Source organism: Astatotilapia calliptera, chromosome 23 (assembly GCF_964374335.1).
Source record: "Astatotilapia calliptera chromosome 23, fAstCal68.1, whole genome shotgun sequence".
Classification (NCBI taxonomy): domain Eukaryota; kingdom Metazoa; phylum Chordata; class Actinopteri; order Cichliformes; family Cichlidae; genus Astatotilapia; species Astatotilapia calliptera.
The window spans coordinates 8987419-9010963 of NC_137443.1; the positions used below are offsets into that span (position 1 = coordinate 8987419).

The 23545-nt window shown below is 39.2% G+C and overlaps 1 protein-coding gene across 14 annotated transcripts in view; it reads left to right on the forward strand.

Annotated features, from left to right (window-relative positions):
* The window catches only part of fryl (furry homolog, like), a 74458-nt gene that overhangs the window by 9105 nt on the left and 41808 nt on the right, over positions 1 to 23545 (forward strand). For 7 of the 14 annotated variants that reach the window (XM_026158868.2, XM_080297801.1, XM_080297803.1 and 4 more), the window contains exons 1-4: positions 4280 to 4801; positions 7868 to 7933; positions 22630 to 22838; positions 23211 to 23264. In XM_026158868.2, the coding sequence (XP_026014653.2) occupies positions 4537 to 4801; positions 7868 to 7933; positions 22630 to 22838; positions 23211 to 23264 (594 nt within the window). In that variant the 5' untranslated portion in view covers positions 4280 to 4536. Of the gene's footprint in view, positions 1 to 4236; positions 4802 to 7867; positions 7934 to 11599; positions 12163 to 22629; positions 22839 to 23210; positions 23265 to 23545 lie in introns of those variants that run through there. The other 7 variants (XM_080297808.1, XM_080297809.1, XM_026158882.2 and 4 more) reach the window with 3 other exon arrangements.

Consider the following 23545-nt stretch of genomic DNA (forward strand, 5'->3'; position numbering starts at 1 on the left):
ACATCGAATCAATGACCCCCTTAGCTGTCTAAAGTTGATTTTATTCTAGTGGAAGCTGTATCAGGTATTTTTCAGGGCATTTTTAAATCAGACATAGCTGTTGTGTATCAAGCCTAAATGTGAAGTGCATGTTTAGAAAGCAAACATCATAAGACAGTATTTGATAAAGTAATTGTTATGTTTGACAGTGCCAAACATAATAAAAAATGGATTCAACTAAAAAAAGGCTTAAAAAAATCTCCAGTTACACTGAAGCCCACCTACTGTTCTGTTTTTTGTTTGAATGGTTCAAAATATGTTGAGTGTCAGTGTTACGGCTGATTCCGTAACACTGTTCCACAGTTTGTGTGAGGCAGAGTTGGCAAATTCTGCCACTTAGGTCTCAAAATGACTCTCAGTAGCAGCTATGGTGTTAATATTTAAGGGGCGAAAAAAGTTTTAATCAAGTGTTGAAATTATTCTTTCAGCAGTGAGCTGTAAATGTCGTGAAGTTGGGTTATGCCGGCATGTGTCACATGACTGCTTAAATATGTGGTTGTGCATATTGTTTTGGTCTCCGGGAGAGATGTGTCATCTCACACTTGGTCTGGACACAAAAAAAGAAAGAAAGGAGGTTAATTTTGACACTGGGTCTGGTTAGGTCACATTCTCACATTCTTCAGCAGTGACAACCAGGCTCTCTGTGGGTTGCCTTTCAACAGCCATTCAGCACTGGGCTGAACCAGCTTGATCTCTCGCTGTACGAATGTTCGAATGTTCAGCACTTCGTTTGTGTTTACCAATGGAAAACACAGCCTTAAAATTTAACTTGTGTACAGGAAATTAAAAATAGATCCATGGCATACATTAAATTTGATTCAGTTATGTAAATATAAAAACAAATAGGGCCATAAGAAATTGCATACAAAAAGAAATACTGATATTTATTTTCAAACGTATTAACTGTATTGGTTTCCTAATTGAGAGATTTAGAGTTATCATCTGAATAGCCAGAGTTTATAGGGACTAACTTGGGAGAGCAAGCCGTTAGTAAGCAAAAATTAAGATGAAGTTGCACTCAAGCAATATGTTAGACACTTGTCCAAAAACACAATTTTTATGGCTGAATCATTTCAGGTTACACTTGAGAGTCTTGCATAAGAAGGCAGAGTTATAGCTTGATGATGTGGCTGTTTGTACCATTAGGGGGCAGTGTAACATTGTTTTCATATTCACCTTACTTGACATGGAATGCTAGCTGTTTACTCACATCCAGAGGTGGGGCAGTAGACTCATGCATGCACAAAGCAATCACAGTGACTCTGGTAGGTTTAATGCTGACAGCCCCCTCAGCTGACTGCAGAACAGACCCTGGTTTCTGGTCCCTGGCCCAGTAGTTTTCCTGTTTTCTTCTGCTTGAAAGCAGACCAAGGCACAAATGGGTGGGACCCAGAATGGCCTAGGAACGCTGTACATTGTTCTCGGAGTTTCCTCTTCCACATTCCTGGGCTGATTGGGATCTGGGCCTCCTGTGCAGGGGTATTGTTCTAACTCACCAGCACCACAGACCTGGCCCCAGCTAACCACAGCTGCCTCCACTGACCATTGTGGTGCCCTGGCCTAATGATGGCTATCTTTGCCATATCCATTTCTCCCTTTCTCTGACTAACTCCTTTCTGCATCTTTGCCTGGCAGTAGTCCTGAAACAACATCAATCTTTGCAACTTAAAACAGTCTTTTTCTCTTGTGCTTACATTTGGGATTATATTTTTTAATAATTTGTCAAGTTTTGTATCTAGATTTCAAATTATTCCTTTTGGAAACTTTTACCAGCCTAATGAATTGCAGCATGCCATAACTAAGGCAATCAGTTTGGCAAGTAAGATGAGAGGTCAGATGGGCACACTTTGACATATTTAGCTACCTCACTCTTATATAATTCCTAAAGACTCAAAGGACTATGTAAACTAGAACTACAAATTAGTTCCTGTGCCTTAGCAGACATCTGTGGTCTCTAGTGGAAATGGCAACTTAAAAGGCCTGCTGCACTTTATATGCAATGGAAGCAAAATGGTTTGAAGTTTCTGAACTAACATTTCAATTCCTGGTGTTCTTTTAAGTGAGGACAAAACATTTTTGTGTCAGTTGTTTTTTCTGGATTGTGAAGGTTTACACTTTGATAGATTTAACAGTAAATTAATTCAATTTTATGACTTTTTATATATGAAAATGTTGATGCCAGTGGAAAAATTGTGTGATTAAAAAAAAATTAATTAATTGATGTTTTGGTAGTGTAGTTTCGGGCATAAGTGTTAATTAGCTACAGTCCCACTTTAACAAGTGTTCTGCTTGCTTGTCAAGTAGTCATGTTGTAAACTTCTAAAGCTTGGGGTATCTACTAATTTTAGATCAAGTGCTAAAAACACCAGAGTGTGATCTCAAGTTGGCCAAACCAGAGAAACTGTTGCATAATAACATGTAAAAATTCCCCTTTTATTTAATATAAATACATAGGGCCATATTGATGGGCCGTCTTAGACCCTTTAGTGTGTCTGGCGTTTCCTGCCACTACAATATTTACATTCCTACTATATAGAGCCAGCTACCTTATTTGTATATCAGGGTTTGTTTTTTTTTATACCATATGCAGCCAATGCAAGAACACATTCAAGCATATTTACGTACATGCATACCTACATGTATTGCTTTTTCAGTTATATTTACAGAAAGCACAGAGGAGAGAAACAGGAAGAGGATGATGTCTTTAGCTTTTACTTCCTGTCTCTGCCTTTTGACATAGTTTATACACTACAACAATTACATCATCTTGCTGTTGACGTTTTCGCACACTGCAGTAGAGGGTGTAAACACTCCCTAACCACACTTACTGGTCTCACAGAGTGCATGTTTCCTTATAATCATTAGTCGAACAAAGAAAAAATCTTTAAAGGCCACGGTTAATTTTTGAGTACGTTCGCCATTCGTGTTTCATAACAGCATAATGCTATCAATGTGAGCTAATATAGCAAAAACTTGGTTTTGATGTCAGCTTGGAGTAGCTCCCTCTTCTGTATTGTACAGGGCTCTAGCAAACCTCGTTTGACTCGCTGGAAAATAATGGACTTAAGTTTTACATCAGGAGGAAGATGAGAACCCCGAAACTCATCCAAGTGTGAGTGTCAGGCCCAGAAAACGGGGAGACTTTGCATGTTCTCCCTGTGCCTACCTGTATGTTAGGTGTGAAAGTGAGTGTGGAGGGTTGTCCGTCTCTCTGTGTTAACCCTGTGATGCACCAGCAATGCTGCAGGTGTACCCTGCTTCTCGTCCTGACAGCAGTTGATAGGCTCCAGCCCCCAACGACCCTGAATTGGATAAGTTGTTAGGAATATGGATGAATAAGCTTTTAAAGATGTAAAGCAAGGTTTTAAATCCTGTTGAGTACTTTAGTGCCATAAACCTCTTTATATTAGAGTTGCTTATTTCATTATTAATATTAAAGTGCTTATTGGAGTCTTCATTAGAACAGTCCCTTTATCATGCTGCTTACTGATTGATGAAACAGCATATAATGTTCATCTTAAGCATTTTAATCTTTTTTTGCACATTAGTGCTGTGGCCATCACTGAAATTTGTGAATGCTTCCAGCTCTCTGTTGCTGTAGAGCACTCACTGCATTTGTAAATTGATGATTTCTTTAGGCAGTGAGCTTTTGAGAGTCAGCACAGCATAAGACAGCCTTACTCTGCAGCAAGGGATATTTGGAAGGGTTTGAGTTCACTGCAGGTACAAACTGTGCAGCCAAGCAGAGCACAGCAGTCTGTCATCACCCTGTTTCAGACACCAGCACAGTTGAACAGAAGTGAAAGCAAGGGGAGGGGTGCTCTTGTTGTTTAAGCAAGTTAGCAAGAAAGCAAATGAGCATTTGTGCTTGTGCATGAATACTAAAAAGTGACACTATTTCGACTTCGATAAGCGCTATCAGTAAATGCAGGCAGGCGGGCGAGTGAAGCTTGCTCTATGGCGCTTCCTTACTTGTTTTAGTCCCTGTCAATCTTCTTCCTTCTCTTGTGGTGTTTCTCCTGTGAGTAACACAGGCCAGCAGGGTGTGGCTGGTGTCGTCGCTGTTGTGATTGGCTAGAGGCCCAAGCTTGTGTTATCTCCTGTGGAACATGTTCTAGTCCCACCCCAGATAGTGCCTGGCACTCAAATATAGCCCTGCCTACTTGCAATTACATCACAGCCTATGAAAAGATCCATGTCTTTTTGCTTTCTCTTTACACTGTCAACAGACAGGTAATGTGCAGTGTAGAAAGTTTCTCACTCTGTCAGGTTAACTAGCTACAGTTGGAGCTCTCTATATAGCTTTAGAGAGCCTGACAGAGAGTTTCTGCGTTGCTCTGTAAGGGCCCACAGCTTAAGAACTTTACAGTGAGTGCACGTCTGACGGCTACATGTAGGTTGCAACTCGCTATAAAGACTACCTACTCCTCTGTAAATGGGGCACGTGAAACAGGCAGGTAATTTGTGTCAGAATGGCGTGGCACAGGCTACTGGACTATGCACCAGAGTAAAAGACCTAAAGTCTCATCGACCATGGATTTTCTAAAGAGCCTGGTTCCAGCTGTGATCTCAGGTGAGGGATCTGCTGAACATGGGGGAACTGAACCCAGGGAGCCAGGCCCACGGCTTCTCCGGGTGAAAAGACTGGGCCTGCTAACCATGGGACAGACCATTGAAGAAGATCTGGTAGATCCGGTTACAAAGCAAGATGCTGGGATAAGCTCCTCCAGACATGCTCGCAGTAACCATACCCGCCTTAAAGGTACAAATGTCCCAAATACACAATTCATATATATATATAGCTTTTTTTATGTGCTTCCTATAGATTACAATTTTGGTTAATCTCTGTTAACATATTTCCAAAAACTGGCTTAATACCCTCCTGCTTTATGCACACATGCTTACATACACCATGTATGAAAAAATACGACTGGGTTATCTGTGTTTTCTGTTCACTGTGGAGGGCAGTAAAATGCTGTGGTCACCACTCTCAATCCATGCTCAATTGAGAGTGTGGCATAGGGGCATGTGTGCTGACAAATGAATTGTATTTCCATTGTGATTTCAATCTGAACATATACAATACACAAAATAACACTGTAGATATGCAAAAATTTGACATTGCGATAAAAGCTTTATTCCTTATTCATATTCTTCTTTGTTTATTGGGCATAGGCTATTAAATGTTTAAAGTGCAAACAGTGGTAAGATACATTTTTCTCAAATTGTGCAATAAATAAATAAATCCAAATCCAATTAATTGTGTGGAAAACAGAGATTTAATTGCTTTAGATGCCTGTCCTGGATGTGTTATACCGTATAGTATATATTGAGTAAGTTTATCTACGCAGGATTTCTAATATTTTATGATTCGTAGCAGTCAGTTCACTTACTGTTAACAGAGTGGAAAATTTTTGGCACCCATCCAATCTTTTAGTCAAAGGAAAATCATTTTCATAAAATTATTTTTCTTTAAAATTTGTTTGGAATACCAGTAAAGTATTAGTAGTAGTAGTTTTAATTTACTATGTGCAAGACTGTCTTCCTGATGGCTAGTTACCCCACTCACTGTGAGCCAGAAAACCACTGGAAGTGAAGTCAGAAAATTCATACTGAATTTGGAATTGGTGCAGTGATGTCATTGCGTGTATTACGGGTTTTTCGCCTAGTTGGCCAAATCCATTGTCAAAATGTGATCTCACATCAGTATTAAACAGAAGCAGCTACACAGAACTGAGGTAGTGTAGGTGGAGCCCTCTTAACTGTGTAATGCGACAGCACATGGCAGTAGTATAAGAAAGCCAAGTTTAGGCTGGACTGTGGTCTGTCAGACTGCTATTTAAACAATTCACGAATATTACCAAACCACTTTTAGCTTACAAAGGCAATGCTTGCTGTGATGTGCCCACACAGACTATATTTAAGAACTGCATACAGTGTAAATTTCCAAGCCCAATTTAAAACATTATTTTGGTTTTCATGTTTTCATGGTCAGCATTCTTAATGCATTATTCACATTCACTGCTGCCATTAACCTAGTTGTCAAAAGTTTAAAACACAGCAACAAAATTATTTGTCTTTTGTGACCGAGCCAGTCAAAATGATAACAGCGTTTGCAAAGAAAAGTGTTAAAGGTTACTCTGTCCGCTTGATGTGTTTACTGTCAATAGAACCTTTTTTGTAACCCCTTTTAGTGTTTGTGGATTGTGGATTTCTGTCCTACCCAGGTGGTTTAGTTCAGCATCGCGAAATATGTGTCAAATACTTCTTACTTTCTTCCTTGATTTTTCTTTCCTTTTTTAAGATACTGCTACTTATATACACAATGGTGGATTGTTGAAAAAGAGTGTTTTATTTATTTAGTCTCTTTTATCTGTGAACATGCCTTTCCATAGAAAGCCCACTATCATGACTTTTCTGGGTGTCTTGTCACCATTTGATCTAGCAATCTGACATCTTACTGGATGATAAAAAGCATACTTGTTGTTTCTGGCTGGAGCTTTGGTGATCTTAAGCATTTTCAGACAACATAAAAGGAAAGCTGCGATGCAGGTTATGTCTGTTTAACAGTGCAGAGTTATTTTACTTGGCAGGTAAGCTGTAGGCAAGGTGTGATCACACTGCAAAAACTCAAAATCTTACCAAGTATATTTGTCTTATTTCTAGTCAAAATTATCTCATTACACTTAAAATAAGACACAATCAGCTACAGGGCAACATTTCAGTAAGCTAAAGGAACTTGTTTCAAGACAGTGAATCTTGAAACTAGAGAAAAACTAGAGATTTTTCACTTGTTCCATTGGCAGATTTTTTCACTTATTTTAAGCTAAAATATCTTGTATTAAGTGAAAAAATCTGCCAATGGAACAAGTGAAAAATCTCTAGTTTTTCTCTAGTTTCAAGATTCACTGTCTTGAAACAAGTTCCTTTAGCTTACTGAAATGTTGCCCTGTAGCTGATTGTGTCTTATTTTAAGTGTAATGAGATAATTTTGACTAGAAATAAGACAAATATACTTGGTAAGATTTTGAGTTTTTGCAGTGCAAAAATCTCTGAGGACAGATCCATAAAAGTCAAAGGTCTTTGATTAAATTTTTGGCCAGCTCTTATTCAAGGTCAACATCTCCAGTCGCTTCCAGTCAGGAAGTTTGACATTGTAAAACATCCATCGCATTGTGCACCTTGAAGTCATTCCAGACAGCGTGAGACAGCGTGGAGCTCTATGGAGCATTAAGTTCAAAGGATACAAAAGGTGGTGTATACCAGCTGCTACCATGTCTGCTCTGAAGCAAATACAAATCTTTTGCCACAACAACTCAATAATCGTTCACCGCCTGGACACATCCAAAGCCAGTGTCATGCCTCTGTAGTAGGGGATATATTGTGCCTGTGACAGTAGTTAAAGGTTTACGTACATATAATTTTTCATGTAGGTCAGCCAGTTTACACTGGTAAACTTCTCAGGGTATTTTCTTTTTTCCCCTCCACTGCTACCTGTCAGAGCATGCTTGCTCCCTATTTGCTCATGGCTAAAATATGACTCAGCCTTCCCTTCTGCTGCACTCACTTGGCCTCTTAGTCTTTTATGAATAACATTATTCAACCGGTTAAACTAACCCACAATAACAAAGTGATATTCTTCATTTTGGTTTGGTGAAGTGTGAAGATAATCTAAAGTTTTGCTAGCTTGGCTCATGAAACTCTTGTTGCGTCTGTGTTCATGTGCTTGGCTCAGACTGCAGGCTATAGGCTGATGTTCATTTTGAAAGACAGTTTCTGTTGACTGGGCAAATTGTTTTCAAACATTTCCTTCTTTCTTCCCTATTAGGAAAGATCCATCATATTAAAAAAGTCTCCTTTTTGAACCATGCTGGTGATGGCAGGGGTCACAATGGTGAGTTATGCATTACAAGACGTAGCGTGATTGCTACATTAAGATGAGGTCAGAGGAGCTTTAATTGAGTTTTAACTCCGTGTGGAGTGACACTTCCCTTGTTGAAGAACCTGCATAGTCTGTGGCTTTTAAGGCGGTGCTGTTCTTTTCATTTTGTCGTTTGTCATCTTTTGCAGGCTTAGACAATATTCAACTGCTTGATGCACAGTTCAGTTTTCAGGATACGTTTGATTAGGACTGTATTTGGTTAATGGGTGCAGCGGGTTTGTGATTAGGGAGTGTTTGGAGCATGTGACAAAATGGTGCAGTGATGGGTTGTGCTTCTGTAATAAAAGATCCTTGTGAAATTTCTGTCTAAACACTCCACAGGGTGTGTATCCAGACAGGATGGATGAACTTATTCATGGAATTTCTTAAGTAGTCGTCAGCCAACAATAGTGAAACAAACTCCATAATGGTGCGCAGTGCAGCCTGCATTTAGTGGGAATATGGTGTCATATCGACGAATGCTGTGAATCATTGTTCATACTCATTCTCCAGCCAGCTGTTCCATAGTGAATAAACTTGAAGACATTTGGTTCTATGAGTAATAAACTGACCTTTTAAAACCTGAGTTAAGAGGTGTTTTTATTCAGATTTTCCTCATGTTCTGCTCATCATTCCACGGGGGCTTTTGCTTCTGACCTAAGAAATACTCTTTTTTTTTTTTTTTTTTTTTTTCCAATTAGACTGTCTTAATTTGCTAGGCGAATCAAAAGAATGAGTTTGCTCATTTTCAGCTTGAGCAGAATCAATAGATTGTCTCATAGAATTTGACCGTTTATGGTTTATGCAACACATTATATATGAAGGTTAGATCCACTGTCATTCAGCTAAACTGCAATATACTACTAAAGGGAAAAAAATCCAGCCTATTTAGTTTTGTGTAAAACCTTTGTCTAAATGTGTGGTGTTTAATACAGAAGTGCAATGAAATAGCTGGGTCTGAGTCAACGGAGCATGCGGAAGTAAGTAGATGTGCAGGTTGCAGAATTGTGCTGCATACTCAGAATGCTGTGATGGATCTAAATGATGTGTCCTCTGCAGCCCAGGCATCGCTGGGGAGGTCAGGGATTGAATTACAGCTCCTATCGATTATTGTTCCCACCACTGCCCTTCAGAGAGGCCAGCACAGGAAATGCATCCTCCACCCCATGGGCTCCGGGGAGGAGCAGCTGCTCTATACTGTCTGCAGCCAGGATGGCTAACTGTCAGTCACTGCTCCTACTTTGTGAATGAAGCTTAAGTAACCTGCCTTGATTGTGCATTTAGTTGAGATTATTTGATCAGTGAGGACTTTATTCCAGGAAGTGAGTTATAATGGTGTTTATTTGAAGTTCTCGGTTTACGTCAGCTCCATCGGACAGTAGCTTTTAGCTCTAGTGTTCCCAGAGAGACGGTGTGGTCAGTCCTGCATTCCTTAAACAATAAAGCTGGTTTACAGAAAACAATGTTTGCAGAGAGCTCTGATTGTTTTATGTTGACTCATTTGTCGATTACAATAATATTAACCCAGATGTTGTTTTTAAACAGGATTTGACCATGAGTTCTTCTGTTGTCCTCCCACTACATGAACTTAGAGCCAAGGCATGTAAAGGGAGCACATTTAGTAAGTTATATTTGAAAACAGTCAAACTTGACTGATCCCTAAAACTATTCAGCTATCCACCCTCTGTGCTGTTACTTACTGCATTTGTGTCAGATAGAAAAAGGGTGGACCAAAGATTAAAAAACAAAAACAAAAAAAACCCCACAGGTGGAGTCCTTCTGTGTTGCATGTTGCCCCTGTGCATGCTTGGGTTTGGGGGTTTTTTTGTTTTGTTTTTTTCCCATTGAAAATGCGGTCGGCTCATGTTTCCTGACATGACCCAGAACTCTCACAAAAGAAATTCTTAATCTCAAGAGTTTCATTTCCTCATTAAATTAACTAATTTAAGGCTACACGTAATCTAGTGACATCTTAACAAAATAACCCCAAAACATATTTTACTTCATTACTTAGAAACTGTCTGATATTTTGAAACATCCTGCTATGTTCCTAAATTGTCTTTGAATTGTGCAACAGCAAGCTGTTCCCCTTCTCATTCAGGATCAGACTCTGCTTCACAGACTTCTATATATGGCTTTACATCTCCAGTTGTGGCCATTAGTCACAGTAAAGCTGCTGCATGAGTGTAATCCTGGGGATTTTTAGGTTAGTAAATTAGACACATACGTAATACTTTGACATTTGGGGAAATGCAGTTGGTCAGATTTGAACAGACAGACGGGGCAGTATCTTGCTTTTAATGTAGCTCTAGGAAAGATTAAACATGACTCATAGAAGTTCCGATTTAAGGCTTAAAATAAAACAGTGTGATTGCTGCAAATTTGCAGTGGTACTGTAAACAATCTGTTTGTGTATTACAAGGCAGAGTTTCACAGTGGAAGCCTGCGTCGGGGTAGCACCAGCCAGGGCTTGACAAAGCATCTGCTTGTGTTGTTTGTTTGCAATGAGCTCTGCCTCACTTTGCATAACTTGTGTAGTGGAGGACATGTGACGGAGGGAGAGACTGAGGGCGAGCGAGAAATGAAGACTAAACTAAAAGAAGACAAAGAACATTTGTCTTTTGCAGCTTTCCCACTGCTTTTCCCTTCACAATATTTTGGTAACAAACTTAATCCTGTGCTTGACTACAAATTGCTTGATGTCATGTGGATCAGCATTAAAGTCTCTGCCAGGGCAGGAATAACTAGCGTCAGTGCAAGATTAAAATATCAGCTGAATCGTGTGCGTGTGTCTTTCACATTCACACAAAAACAATGGGCTGTTTTCTTACTAATGGGGTGTGTTGTGTGTTTGTGTATCATTCTGTGTGTTACTATGCCTGGTAGCTTTCAGACAGGGCAGTGATGTAATGCCCATGATTCCTGTGGGTGTGAGCAGTTAGCTTAGCAAGAAGATTAGTTTCGATCACTATAATGCCAAAGAAAACAGGTAGCAAGTCATCTATCCATCTCACTTGACTGTAGTGAGTTGCATTAACATACTCCTATTACGTCATATATATTCCTGTTTTAAAAAGTGAAATATACATTTAATACATTTAATTTAGGAACATATTTTTATTATTTTGGTTGACTAGTTAAGGTGTGTTCAATCTATCCTTCCTCTTTCCTTTCCCTCATCCACCTCCCATTCTTTCCTTTCCCTCCTACTGCAGTTTGGAATGACGCATCAGTATTGCTGCGGAGCTTACAGGAAGTATTGCTTTGATAGGCTAGCAGAGAGGCAGCACAGTAGCAGCTCTGACATGCGTATGCATTACTGAACCACGGCCAGGGAACACTCGCAGCATTTTGATGACATCAACCACCCCCACGCACTGCTCCCTCCCTCCCTGTTTGCTGTTGAAACAAGCTCTCTCCATCTCTCTCACTCTGAGAGAAAAGAGCAGGCATCGGTAAAAGAACAAGAGCTCACTCAGAAGAGGAGGGGCTGGCCATGAGCGAACACGGAGGGAGAGAGCTTTTGGGGCAGGAGGAGGAGGGTGGCTGACGGTGCTAGCGGGCTAGGACTGGCACACACACATGCACGCACACACACACATACACACAGGAAGAGAAGGGGAGAAGGAATATTACCGCACATTGTTAAGACTTCTATCGCGTACTGTTCTGCTGCTGTTTTCCCTCATTTCAGGAACAAAAGTTCTCATGCAGTTGTGTCCTTCGGTTTCTGGATTTTTCTCTGCTGAAATGGGGATGAGGGACTCTGTGGACTGGCAAGTGGGCAGCAGGCTCTTGGGTGGAATACTTCTCTAACTAGCCAGGCTGCGCGCTCTCTCTCTTCTTTCTGATCACTTTTACTTCAGCTAACTGGGTGGCAAAAGCGAAAAAGTGGTAGGGCTTCTTGGGTTTTCCGTCAGCATCTGCTCGCACTGTTCTTCAGGATGCTGCCTTTAACTAGCACCTGTGGAGGCTAGTACTCAGCTCCTACTGGTGGAGTCTGCAAGTTTGATAAGTGCAAGGTGTTTATTTTTGAGAAGAGTGGAATGTTTGGCTTTTGGGAAATAAAGGTGAAAGGAAACCTGTAAAATTTGTGCCTTCTGGGGAAGCTTAACTTTTGGGAGCTACCATGCTGAGCCTGCAGGATTCTGTCTTCTTTGAGATCAGCATCAAATCTCTCCTCAAGTCTTGGAGTAGCAGCTGTGAGTATCTTTCCAAGCTTGCACAAATGTTTACATACCGCACTTACTGCCACCAGACTTATCTGCCACACGCAGCCAGCAGAGCCTGTGCAGCATTGTACATGTCTTTGTGCGTTCCATGTGTGGATTTCTTATATCTCCTTCCCGTATAAGAAAAGTGGCCATTAGTGGAGTTGTCAAGATGACAGATTATGTTTAGTGCAGGTTTAGTCGGCCTTGTTTGATGTGTATGCAAGTGGGTGCAATTAAAGTCTTCATTCAGCAGAGTGCCCTTCTTCCTGCACTCATCATCATTCTGCTGGCTCCTGGATGTCCCAAAGATAATGTTTCTATTGATGAGCATCTACTGATACATAACACAGATGGACATGAAGTATTCCCTCTGTTCTTTTGAAGATCTTGTCTAACTTTCTTTTACTTTTTCTGTATTTATCAACTTGCTATCTGCATTTACTGATTATACATTTTGGACAGATATATTATCAATGTTAATATTGTTATTTCGGCTGGCTGTTGTTAACAGTTTGCGTAACAGTCAATATAGATATAGATGTTTTTTCATTTTTCCCCACGTCTGTGCGAAGGGAACAAAGAAACCTTGTTTTGCAAGTTTATGAAATTGAACTCAAAACACAAGGATTCAAGGACTTCTAAATTTATGAGCCACAACAGTGAATTATCAGCAGCTGACATCAGTGCATGCCACCGGAGTCATCAAAGCAAATTCGCCAATACTAAAATGCGGCTGACGCACCCCTGATTTTAATATCCAAATTACTATGTTAAGCGCTTCCTTAGGAGTGCTCCCCTATCTACTCTGTTCCCCGTCCTCCTAGTTTCGCTATCCTCTTCTTCCTTTCCTCTGGGCCAGCTAATGTTTCTCTACTATTGATCTGTCTTCTGGTTGCCTCCTATTATTAGCTTCCCATGCAGCCCATAATATATCAGGAATCAAAAAGATATTGTCTCTCCAGCGATACAACCTCTGAGCCACTGTTCCTTTTGTCTGAAAGAGGAATAGTTAGACCCTCTTTAAAGGCTTATCTGCTGGGCTCTAATCACCTGACTTATTCTGTTTTGGTTAAAATTTAAATTTAGATTTGTATCATTCAGGTTTGGACTTAAATGATTGATTTGCACATTATTTATCAATTTTTCAGTAGCAGATGCTAAATGGCATTGCCTCTGTTTATATTATCAAATGAGGAAAAGACTGAGACTGATTATAGGGCCGTACACTTTTTTTTAAAAATTGTATATGCTAATATATTACCTGTGTTTCTCTCTGCCACTCACACCCATAGTGGAATTTGTCAGTTTTGATGGCTATAACATTTGTCAATTTTCATGCCGTGTATGCTGTGCATTTTGATATTGTTTCTAGATACGTGCAATGTGGTTACAAAATACTGACTTATTAATTATGTATTTTGATCAGCATGCCAGTTAAATTCATTTTAATTAGTTCTAACAATTTTCGATGCATTAGAATATCACAGTTTTTGATTTATTTATTTTTTTAAATTGTTTTCTTGTTATTGGGAGCCATTTCTGCAAGTCAGGATTCCGTGTATTATGGCAAAGGCATGCTGGCCAAAAAACAAAGAGTGCCAACAAAGAGAAATTTGTGTATTAAGCTTCAGTGAACATGAACAGATGTGCTACACCCCACTTCAATGACTGTATATTTGAGGATTTAGCCAGCCATTTAGATCACTATGTGCCAGAAGATATACAATCTAGTGCTTTTAACATAATTGATGTTTTATTTTGCACAATTTGAGCTAGCTAAGTGAATGTCGAGGTTGGACCTACACTTCATTTCTGTTTGCCATAACCACAACACAAGTTTCTAGGTATTTAATAACCACAGTCATTTTAGTCTACTAGGTAAAAGTTTGCTATTTAAATTTCTAGAATGCAAACTTGTATCAGCAACATCCAAAATGTGTTGAAATTAACTCCCTTTAAAATTATGTATAAAGTTATTTCTAGCTTTTTAGGCGGACGAGAGCTTGTTGAACTTCTATCTTTTGAAATTGTCACAAATGCACTGCAGGAAAAAAGCATTACATCTGTAAAAAGTAGAATGCACAAAGTCTAACTGTTTTCATTGGCTTTGAAAAGAAACATGTCCCCTTTCAAGAGCCTTTCTTTTGTCAACCTTGCATGTTCTCTCTGAGTCTGCATCAGAAGTGCTACAGGTGCTCTTATTCTGTCAGACAGTCTGAAGATTTGCAGGTTAACCAAATAAATGTTCCATGGACCTGAATGTCTTTATACTGGTGACCTGCTCAGTGTTTACCCTGTTCCTCACCCAGTATGTGATGGGAGAGGCGAGAACCCCCTAACCCTGAAACGGATATGTGAGTTATAAAATCGAGGAGAGTGTGGTTGCAGTGATCACAAGACAAATTTTTCATGAAACACATAGCAGTTATTGTTTGACCTTGGTAACCCCCCCCCCTTGAAATATGTAAGAATGGTAAACATCCAGCCAGACACATTTGCAGGAAGTCTCAATCCTCTCCCTGAAGGTAGCAAATACTTGAAGATAGGGCTGGGCGATATGGCCTAAAATCCATATCGTGATATAATTTGAAGCATGTACGGTAATGATATATATTGCGATATATTCTTTTTTTCTGTATAACATATTTTCCACACTATAAGGCACACTTAAAATCCTTTAATTTTCTCAAAAATCGAGTGTGCCTTATGTATGAATTCTGGTTGTGCTTACTGATGTCGAACCGATTTTGGCGAGCAGAAATCTGTTAAAAAATGTTTTGATGGATTGTCAGCATTACGGCTGCCATAGTGAGGAGCTTAGCGGAGTAATCTGGGTCCAAAACTCCGTCCGTTTCAGGTCCCAAAGTCAAACGAACACTGAGAGTTAAAAACGGTCTAAATTCTTTAATCTTTAATAAAATCATCAGCGTTGCTGCTTCAGCAGGTTTAACAATTAAGTTTAACATCCAAGCATCCATGAAAACAGAATTTATTAAATTTAACGGAGTTAAAGTTAACAGGAAGTTAGCTCGCTAGTTTCCACCTAAATCTCTCTGACTGAGAGATTTTTGAAACTAATTAAAACGTACAGCTCTGCTGTCACTTCCAACATAAACGAAGACAGGAAACTAAACAGCAGTGGTGTTTGCAGGGTTACTGAAGTTGGACTACCTGGTATATAATGTTATGCTACGTGATTGCTAGCGACACAGCTATGTTAGCATAACATTAGCACAGTGAAGCTGGGGGATGAACGGCAACTTTTTTTCCACTCGATAAAAGTTAACGTGAGGGATTCTGGTGGTCAGGGACAAATGTAATCGCATAGCAGGATGCTATACACGGGGCAAACTTCAGTCAGGAGAACAACTGAGATTATTCATTCAGGTTAGTTATTAATATACGGCAACAACATGGGAATAGAGCAGCTGCAAGAGAATTCAACATTAATGAATCAATGTTACAGAAGTGGAGGAAGCGCAGTTTTTGGCTTTCCCCATATTTCAAAAGTGCTTCATCTCTTTGCTATCACTCTCGCCCGGCATAATTTGCAGACGATAATGGTTGTAGCCGCTGCGATGCTTTCGACCAAAACAGGCGCAGCTTGATGTCATCAACAACATGCGCTTTCGCGATAGAGCGGTATAGTCAAAATCTTTTTTTTTCTTTTCTTTTTTTTTTATATTAGTAAAATTTACATACAAACAAAATGCACCATATATTACACATTCAGAGAATAAACATTCCTTACATATTAGGAAAAAGAAAATATAAAGATGGGGTCACATAATTTAACAGATTATTAACTCACTAAATCAAAATCTTCCAAAAAGGAAACAAAAAAGCAGCCTTTTTCTTTTTAACTAAAGTCAAAGATTTAACCAACAGGTTTAAGTCATTTTTCCAGTAAGCTAGTGTTGGTTTGGTCTTAAGAAAACGACATTTATGTATAAATTGCTTGCACAAGATTAATAACACATTAACACCATAATTAGCTTTCTTTTCTTTCAAAAACACTCCAAACATTATCATATTTAAGGTAAATGGGGTAATTTGAATCCCACTGGAATAAAGCCAGGTATGAAAATCCAACCAAAATATTTGTATAAAATTGCACAAAAAGAATAGATGGTCCAAATCCTCCTCTTCTGTTTCACAAAAAACACAATTATCAGTTTCTATTTTGAATCTATCACCAAGGAGTCTATTTGTCGGGTAAATTTTATATAGTCAAAATCTCTATCGTTGGCCAAATTTATATAGTTTCTATCGTATATCGTTTATATCGCCCACCCCTACTTGAAGACTTTTATATTTTAAAAAAAAAGTATTTGAAGAATACTTGAAGAATTATAGATTGTATCCCCCAAAAATAATTTGTATTTGAAAATGTGAGTTTATAATGCATTTAACTGGGGCTGTTACCCTTAAACACAGTTGTCTTTCTTGTGTTACTTACTTGGAAATTTACAAGTAAGTAACACAAGATATTGTAAGTATGTGAGGGCACACAGAAATACAAGGCTCTGCAGTAAAACATCTACCTGTTGAGTAAACAACTTTGTTCCATTTATCCCTTTTTAACTACTTTCTACCTTTACTATTATTCATAGCAAAAAGGGCTCCTAAGTTAAATGCATGTATGATGCTTTCTCCATTACAACATCCAGTAATAATTTAATTAAAACACTCAATGAAATCAAAGTTTGGCCTTTAATTGCTGAATATTGCTCATCCATGATGGAACATGTCATTATTGGTTTCTCAATTAATCTCTTTTGAACTGAAGTGTCCTCAGCTTCTGGTGATACATTTATTTTTCCAGTGTATCTTTCAAATTCCCTTTTATTTGGAAGGTATAATGGTGAAGAGTACACCAGTAATAACTTGTTAAAAACTCGGCATGTCGAGACATAATGGCAGAACTGGCACTGCCGCACCACATAAACCCTAGCAGTAAGTCTTTTGTCTCTGTTTCAAAAAAAAAAAGAAAAAAGGACGCACCCTCAGCTCTGCATTCCAACCGTATGTGTGTGTTTGTGCTGTTGTTGCCAGTGTTCATGAGCAGGCGTTTGGGAGGGCTTTATTTTAACTGTGACAAGGTGGAGCCACTGCTGTAATAGTTGTGTAATCCTGCAGGGCGCTCAATTTCTTAAGCACTTTTTATAGGCCTCACACAACAAAACACGCTGAGCATTTTCTGATGCAGCGTTTTAGCAGAAGCACAACATTTCTCCGTATTAGAAGTGTAACTGCAATACTGTCTAACCCTGAGATCATGATGTTCTTAGAAACTGAGATACCAGAGTTCAGTTACGTAACTCTGGTAGTAAACTAAAGCAGTAAACTAAACTTAAAGTGAGATTCTCCATTAGTTATTAAATATGGAATTGCAGAGCCATCAAGTGTTGAACATTCATTTAAAATAACTCATTTGCATTCAGATGAGATATGGAATATACATGTGGTTCAACGCTACTAATACTACAATATTGTATTGCTTCCCCCCCCCCCCTTCTCTCCAGTGATTAACATTTAAACATGCTTTGACAGTTAGACTTGCCAGAAGTGAAATTTGGCTTTGAATGAGAAGTGAAACAGGACTTCGGGGCAAAGGGTGTGACAAAATACTAATAAAGTAATTTATTGTATTGCTTCCTCTTGCAATATGTGATCACTAAATATCCATGTTTTGTTAAAATACTTTAATTGCTTCTTGTAAAAGCAGTGTAAGTTAATGTGAAATCAGCCAGCTTGCAGTGAAGAGCAATAAAGCCAAAGGAGGTAAAAGCTGGAGAGCTCAGAGAGCTGCGGTAATCAAATCAACAATTAGTTCATTCAGTTTACTCACTATCAAAGTTGAATAATAATAGGTACATTAACCACAATGCACTTACTCTTTGGCTTTTACCCTAGTCAAAAACTCTGTTAATAAACTTTCAGTTAGCCTAAATTCTGGAGGAGTTTGTAAACAACCGTATAGTTTGGGGGGTTTTTTTTTTTGTTTGTTTTTCGTTCAATTTCTCTGCTATGATTTGTGCGTTTGTTGGTTTTAGCAGAGAGTCATAGCCTGGCATCCTACTAATGACTGGCATGTCCTAGGGAGAAAGAATGAGAGGGGGGAGGAGCAATGCAGACACTTGGCCCAAAAAAGGATGCCTTGCTTTGTTTTTCTCATTGACTGGAAAAGTACACTGTTGGAGTATACACAATCCAGTTGGACTGGGGTGGGAGCGAAAAGGATGGAGGGGGTAAAGGACGCAACACTGATTGGCTATTAGGAGCTAGCTGTGTTACATCACTGGGGGTGTTGGTGGAGCACAGTAAACAAAGAGGGAAATGTTTGAAAGACTCTCTGTGCTGCTGGACAGCATGACCACAATACATGCTACTACGCTGCCTCTTCTACCTCCCTACTTTCATTTGCACTTAAAAAAGACGATTATTAAGTTTTATAGAGTTGTTGTTCTTTTTTTTTTCTCCCTTTTTTTTGTAAGAAAACAAAAGTTGAGGACTAAGAAATGCCAAATCCAGTAAGTGTTTAAAATCCAGCCTTGTTTACATCCATGAGTGCTCACGGTCGGTGTCCTGCTATTTTCCTGCCTGCACATTGTTCCATACCTCAAGTTACTCCCACCTTTTAATCCTCTTTTGATCAACCTTAAAGGAATGTGTGTCAGACACATGCATACACACAAACACTGGGAATCTCAGTTCATTGAATGGTGGTTGCAGATTTTGGTTTACAACACATCTCTTTGCACTATGTGATGGAGAGTGGTCCTTCTACTGCATACTGACGTGAACTACATTTGCCTTATATTTTTATCAAGTAAATGATACATGTAACAGTGTAACTTTGTACAGGTAGTCTCTTAGAGGCACAGAAGGTTTGAGATTGATGTTGTTTGAACTTACATCGTATCTAACGTCATTGGCTCTCTTGGCGTGGATAATATATTTTTACATTTCCGCTTCACTTTTTCCCCGTCAGTGAATTCTCTCCCTCTTATTTACCAGGTAGCTCCAGCACTTCTGTGCAGACCTTTTCTCTGTTGTGGGAGTTTTTGATATAATTCAAATCCTTTACAGAGTCAATCAAGTTTAATTTTCGGATAATTAAGACAGGATAAGTGAGATAAAGTGATTATAGTGCCACATTCTCTCAAAATTTACATCCCACCAGCCAATGAGGATTTTGTTTTGATGGCTTCTCTAACAAACATCTGCAATCGGTGGGAACTTGGCTCATGTGGTTTTATACCAAACCCATAGCAGAACAGGGACTGCTATCACTACTTGCACTTCAAGGTGGAGGAGTTGGTTTCGGTACAAGTAATGAGGAACTCGTTGGCGAGACAGCTCAGTGATGTCTCCCTGTTCTCCTTATAGATTTTCTCTGGAAGTTTTGCTTTTTCTCACCATCAAAATTGTACTGCATTCTTGCAAAAGCAAGTGAATAAATAAATTCTCAATGATTGCAAATGTGACTAAAAGTAGTATGTTTTATTCAGGAGTGTAGTAGTGTTTGGTGGCTGCATAATTTAACATTTTGGTTACCTATGCTGCAGTATAAGAGTAATTTGAAAACTGCTGTCATTATTCTATGACGTGAATCAGCCTGTTAGTGATTTAGCATCAAGATCAGTGGCCATAACCAGGACGAGAAAGAACAAGGGCTTTCTTGGGAGGGAAAGAGGCTAAGGGGCCATTCACTGTCAACTATACACTTAGCAGAGATCATTGAAGACTAGACTGGAAGTTGTGTCCCAGCAGTTGCATAAATTCAAACACCACTATATGTTCCTTTTATAGAGATTGTTAAAACCTTTTGGTTCATTTGATTTTTTTATTTATTTATTTATGTCAGATGGAACATAATTTGAACCTTGAGTAGTGGAGTAAAAACCTTTGTGCTGTGATATTTATTGCTTTTGAGTTTGAGATTTGTGTTTATTTCATCTTATTGTATATAGGATTTGCATTAAGCATGGATACACTTCTATTTTTGCCAGACAGACAAAAATAGAAGTGTATCCATGCTCTAGCTTTTCAGCCATAGCTTAAGACTCTTCTAAAGATTTGCTTATAACATTTGAATAAGAGAACCAAATGTTCTGTGCCACATGCAAACCTGCAGAGTGCCCTGGCTTTTCCAAGTCAAATATGTTTCAGGAAAGATGGTCTACTGAAGGAATCCCGTAAAAATGTGGAGAACACCACTGCACTATCAGATACCACTACAATTTATTTAGTTTTGCCTTAAAGGTCAATATTGTGGTAAATGTATAGCAGGCCATCTGTCTATCTAAGTCACTCCTCTATGATACTTCATAGTTGGTCTTTTTTTTTTTTTTTCCAACTTTACCATTACTGGCTTTGTATTTTCAGTATTAACTGTAACTATCTTAATCTCAGTGGTGGCAAATATTTGGAATATACTGATTTTTTTTTTCTCTTTCATATAGAGCTACAAATCTGTATTTAAACAGGTTTGGTGTGCTAATAAAAGTTAAAAAGCAGATGGGTGTAGTGTTAATGAAACATTGGCAGAATTTGCTTATGGACATGTTGTGCTACAAGAGAAGAATTTATACGACCATCACAAAAAAGTAGCTTTCATCCCTCTGTTGAACAAGTCAAGGTAGAGCTAGTCTGACAAATAACTACCCATACAATGATTTTATCATTTCAGCATGTATAAATAAAATGAGCTAGAAAGCATTTTTTGTCGTGGTTTATGAATTTTGCTACCTCTGCGGAAAAAAAGCAAGAGATGGCTACTTAGCTCTTTTCTAGTATTTGTAAAAACATTAGCTAATCTTCTGCTGATACAGCTTCATGTTTATCATACAAATATGAGCCTGCTATCAACAGCCTTATCTAATGTCTTGGCAAGGAAGCAACACAGGGTATTTCCCAATCAGACTATGCCTTAAAGTTGTCGTGTGTAGCCAGTGTGCTCCCTTTGATCACAATAGAGAAGTAGATTCATAAATAAATGTGTAAAGTATAAAAAAGGTATAGTCATTTCTAGGGATAGGTATCGTTTAGGTTTTATCTGATACCAGTACCAAACCGGTACTTTTGAAATGGTACCAGTGCTTAAAGAATGGAGAACACAAAATTGGTCCAAAAACCTCTCGTTTAGCTGTTTTTTTTTTTTGGTTTTTTTTGTAAAAAGATAGCAATGTTAGCCTTTTCTGCAGTTATAGGGCATATAAGGTATCACTCTTGGCTGGAAGCAGTGCTTAAACAATGGAAAAAACACTAACTTTGTCCAAAAACCTCTCATGTTTAACTGTTTTCCACTTTTTCTTTGGTCATTTTAGCCTTTTTGGCCAGGGTGAAGGGAGTATCTGCCATCAAACAAGAAGACAGTCGCATGTAACTAGTTTGCTAGTTCACCTTACATGCATTAATGTAATAAAGTGTTTAGCGTACTCAACGTGAATTACACACGAACATCATTAGGCTACTCACGCAGAGAAGAACGGCTAGGTGCCAGGACTCTCCTCTTCGGGTTTTTGGGGGATGTTGCTAACTCCGGTCCGATAACAGGCACCACACCCGCAATAAATGTGCACGGTGTGAGGGCTCGCAGCAAGCTATCAAATACGGCGCATTTCTCGGTTTTGGAAAAAACGCTACACGTCGCCAGGTGTTTCATCAGATTCGAGGTGTTACCTCCTTTGCACAGTATCACAGTATCGGCTCTAAGCACTTGTTGCAGGCTGCTGAGTTTGCATCTTTTGCTGTGAAGTACAGCCAGACTTTGACGCTTCGCCTTGGGCATTTTAAACCTGTAGCTCTGCTCTAAAAGAACGTACGTACCTGGGCTCGCCTACTATCCTTGGAAACGTAAAATGATTGGCTAGAATCTAAAGTGTATCACATCTCAGGGGAAAAAAAGCACCGAAATGAAGCACCGAAATGTGCGCTGCTTTTCAGTCTGGTTACTACTGTTTATGTCAGAACTGATGCCGTCATGGCACCGGATACCGGTACCCATCCCTAGTCATTTCAGACTAATTTAGCAGAAAGAGCTGGTGTGTAATATTCTAGATTTAGAAAACAAAATATTTAGTTGGTTTTTTTTTTTTAAGGATAGATTACAATAACTAATGACATGGCTCTAATAGGAATTATGATTATCCCTGTGTTTGCTTTTTCAGGTGATTTGAACCCATTATGTGCAGTATGAGTTTAGAAAATGAGCTTTCTAAAAACAGACACGATTCAAATGGAAATTGTATGTTTGTTCTAGTCGGCGCTGCAATTGCTCTCTCATCACTTCAGTCATTTTACCTCTTTAGGAAACGTCTGAGCTTGTGTTTGGATTAGAACGAGCGCATGACCTTGCATTTTTTCCAAGAGTCTTGTTCTTAACATGACCATGCTGCTTTGACTCTCACTGTATTATTTCCTAACCTCTACCCTCTGGCACCTCTGCAGCTTCTGCACCAGTCAGCAGCAGCGTGAGTAGACGCCGTGCACCCTCCTCGGTGACCCCCCTCTCGTGGGAGAAACACAACATCGCCGCCATGTCGAGCATCACCATTGACCCTGAGCTCAAGCCCGGGGAGTTTGTCATCAAGAGTCTATTTGCTGAGTTTGCTGTGCTGGCTGAGAAGAAGATCGAGATGGTGATGGCTGAACCGCTGGTGAGTCCACAGGGGGTAAAGTAGATGTAAAGAAACACAGGAAATGTAATTTAATGCACAACATGTGACGCAATATACTGCTGAGACAGCCTCTTCTGTTTTGCAACCAACTGCCAAGTCTTTAACTGTCAGGCAAATGTTATTGTAAATGAGCAACGGCATTGTTGTACATTTAATGTCTTTTACATTAAGTTGCTGTCAGGTTAATATTAGCAGCCTCAAGTCTTAACTTTGCTGTCAAGAATTTTAGCGTGGTTCACTAGCTGAATAGTGGCCAAGCAATCTGCTATCATGCTGTTAACAAAAGTATCCCTGCTGGGCTCGTCACACAATAATTCTCGTTCTGTCTCTTTCTCTCCAATACTTTAACAGGAGAAACCCCTGTCCCGTTCCCTCCAGAGAGGAGAAGACTCACAGTTTGACCAGGTCAGTTCAGCCGTAGTAAAGATTATGTCATGCATTTATTATGAGTTTGACGGTTTCATTTCCTACGTGGACAAACAACAGTCACACCTCTGTGTGCGCACTGTGTTTAAAACACCAGCTCTACCCAATCAATGCTTCATTCAATGGTTCGTCTGTCCCTCATCTGTAGCTGGTGCAGGACTCTATACAATAGGCGCGCCTGCTACAGAATGCTTTGTTCAGCACAACACAAAGCCAATGAGGATATGGTGGTATAGATCCAGCTGTCCCCATTGTGAGTG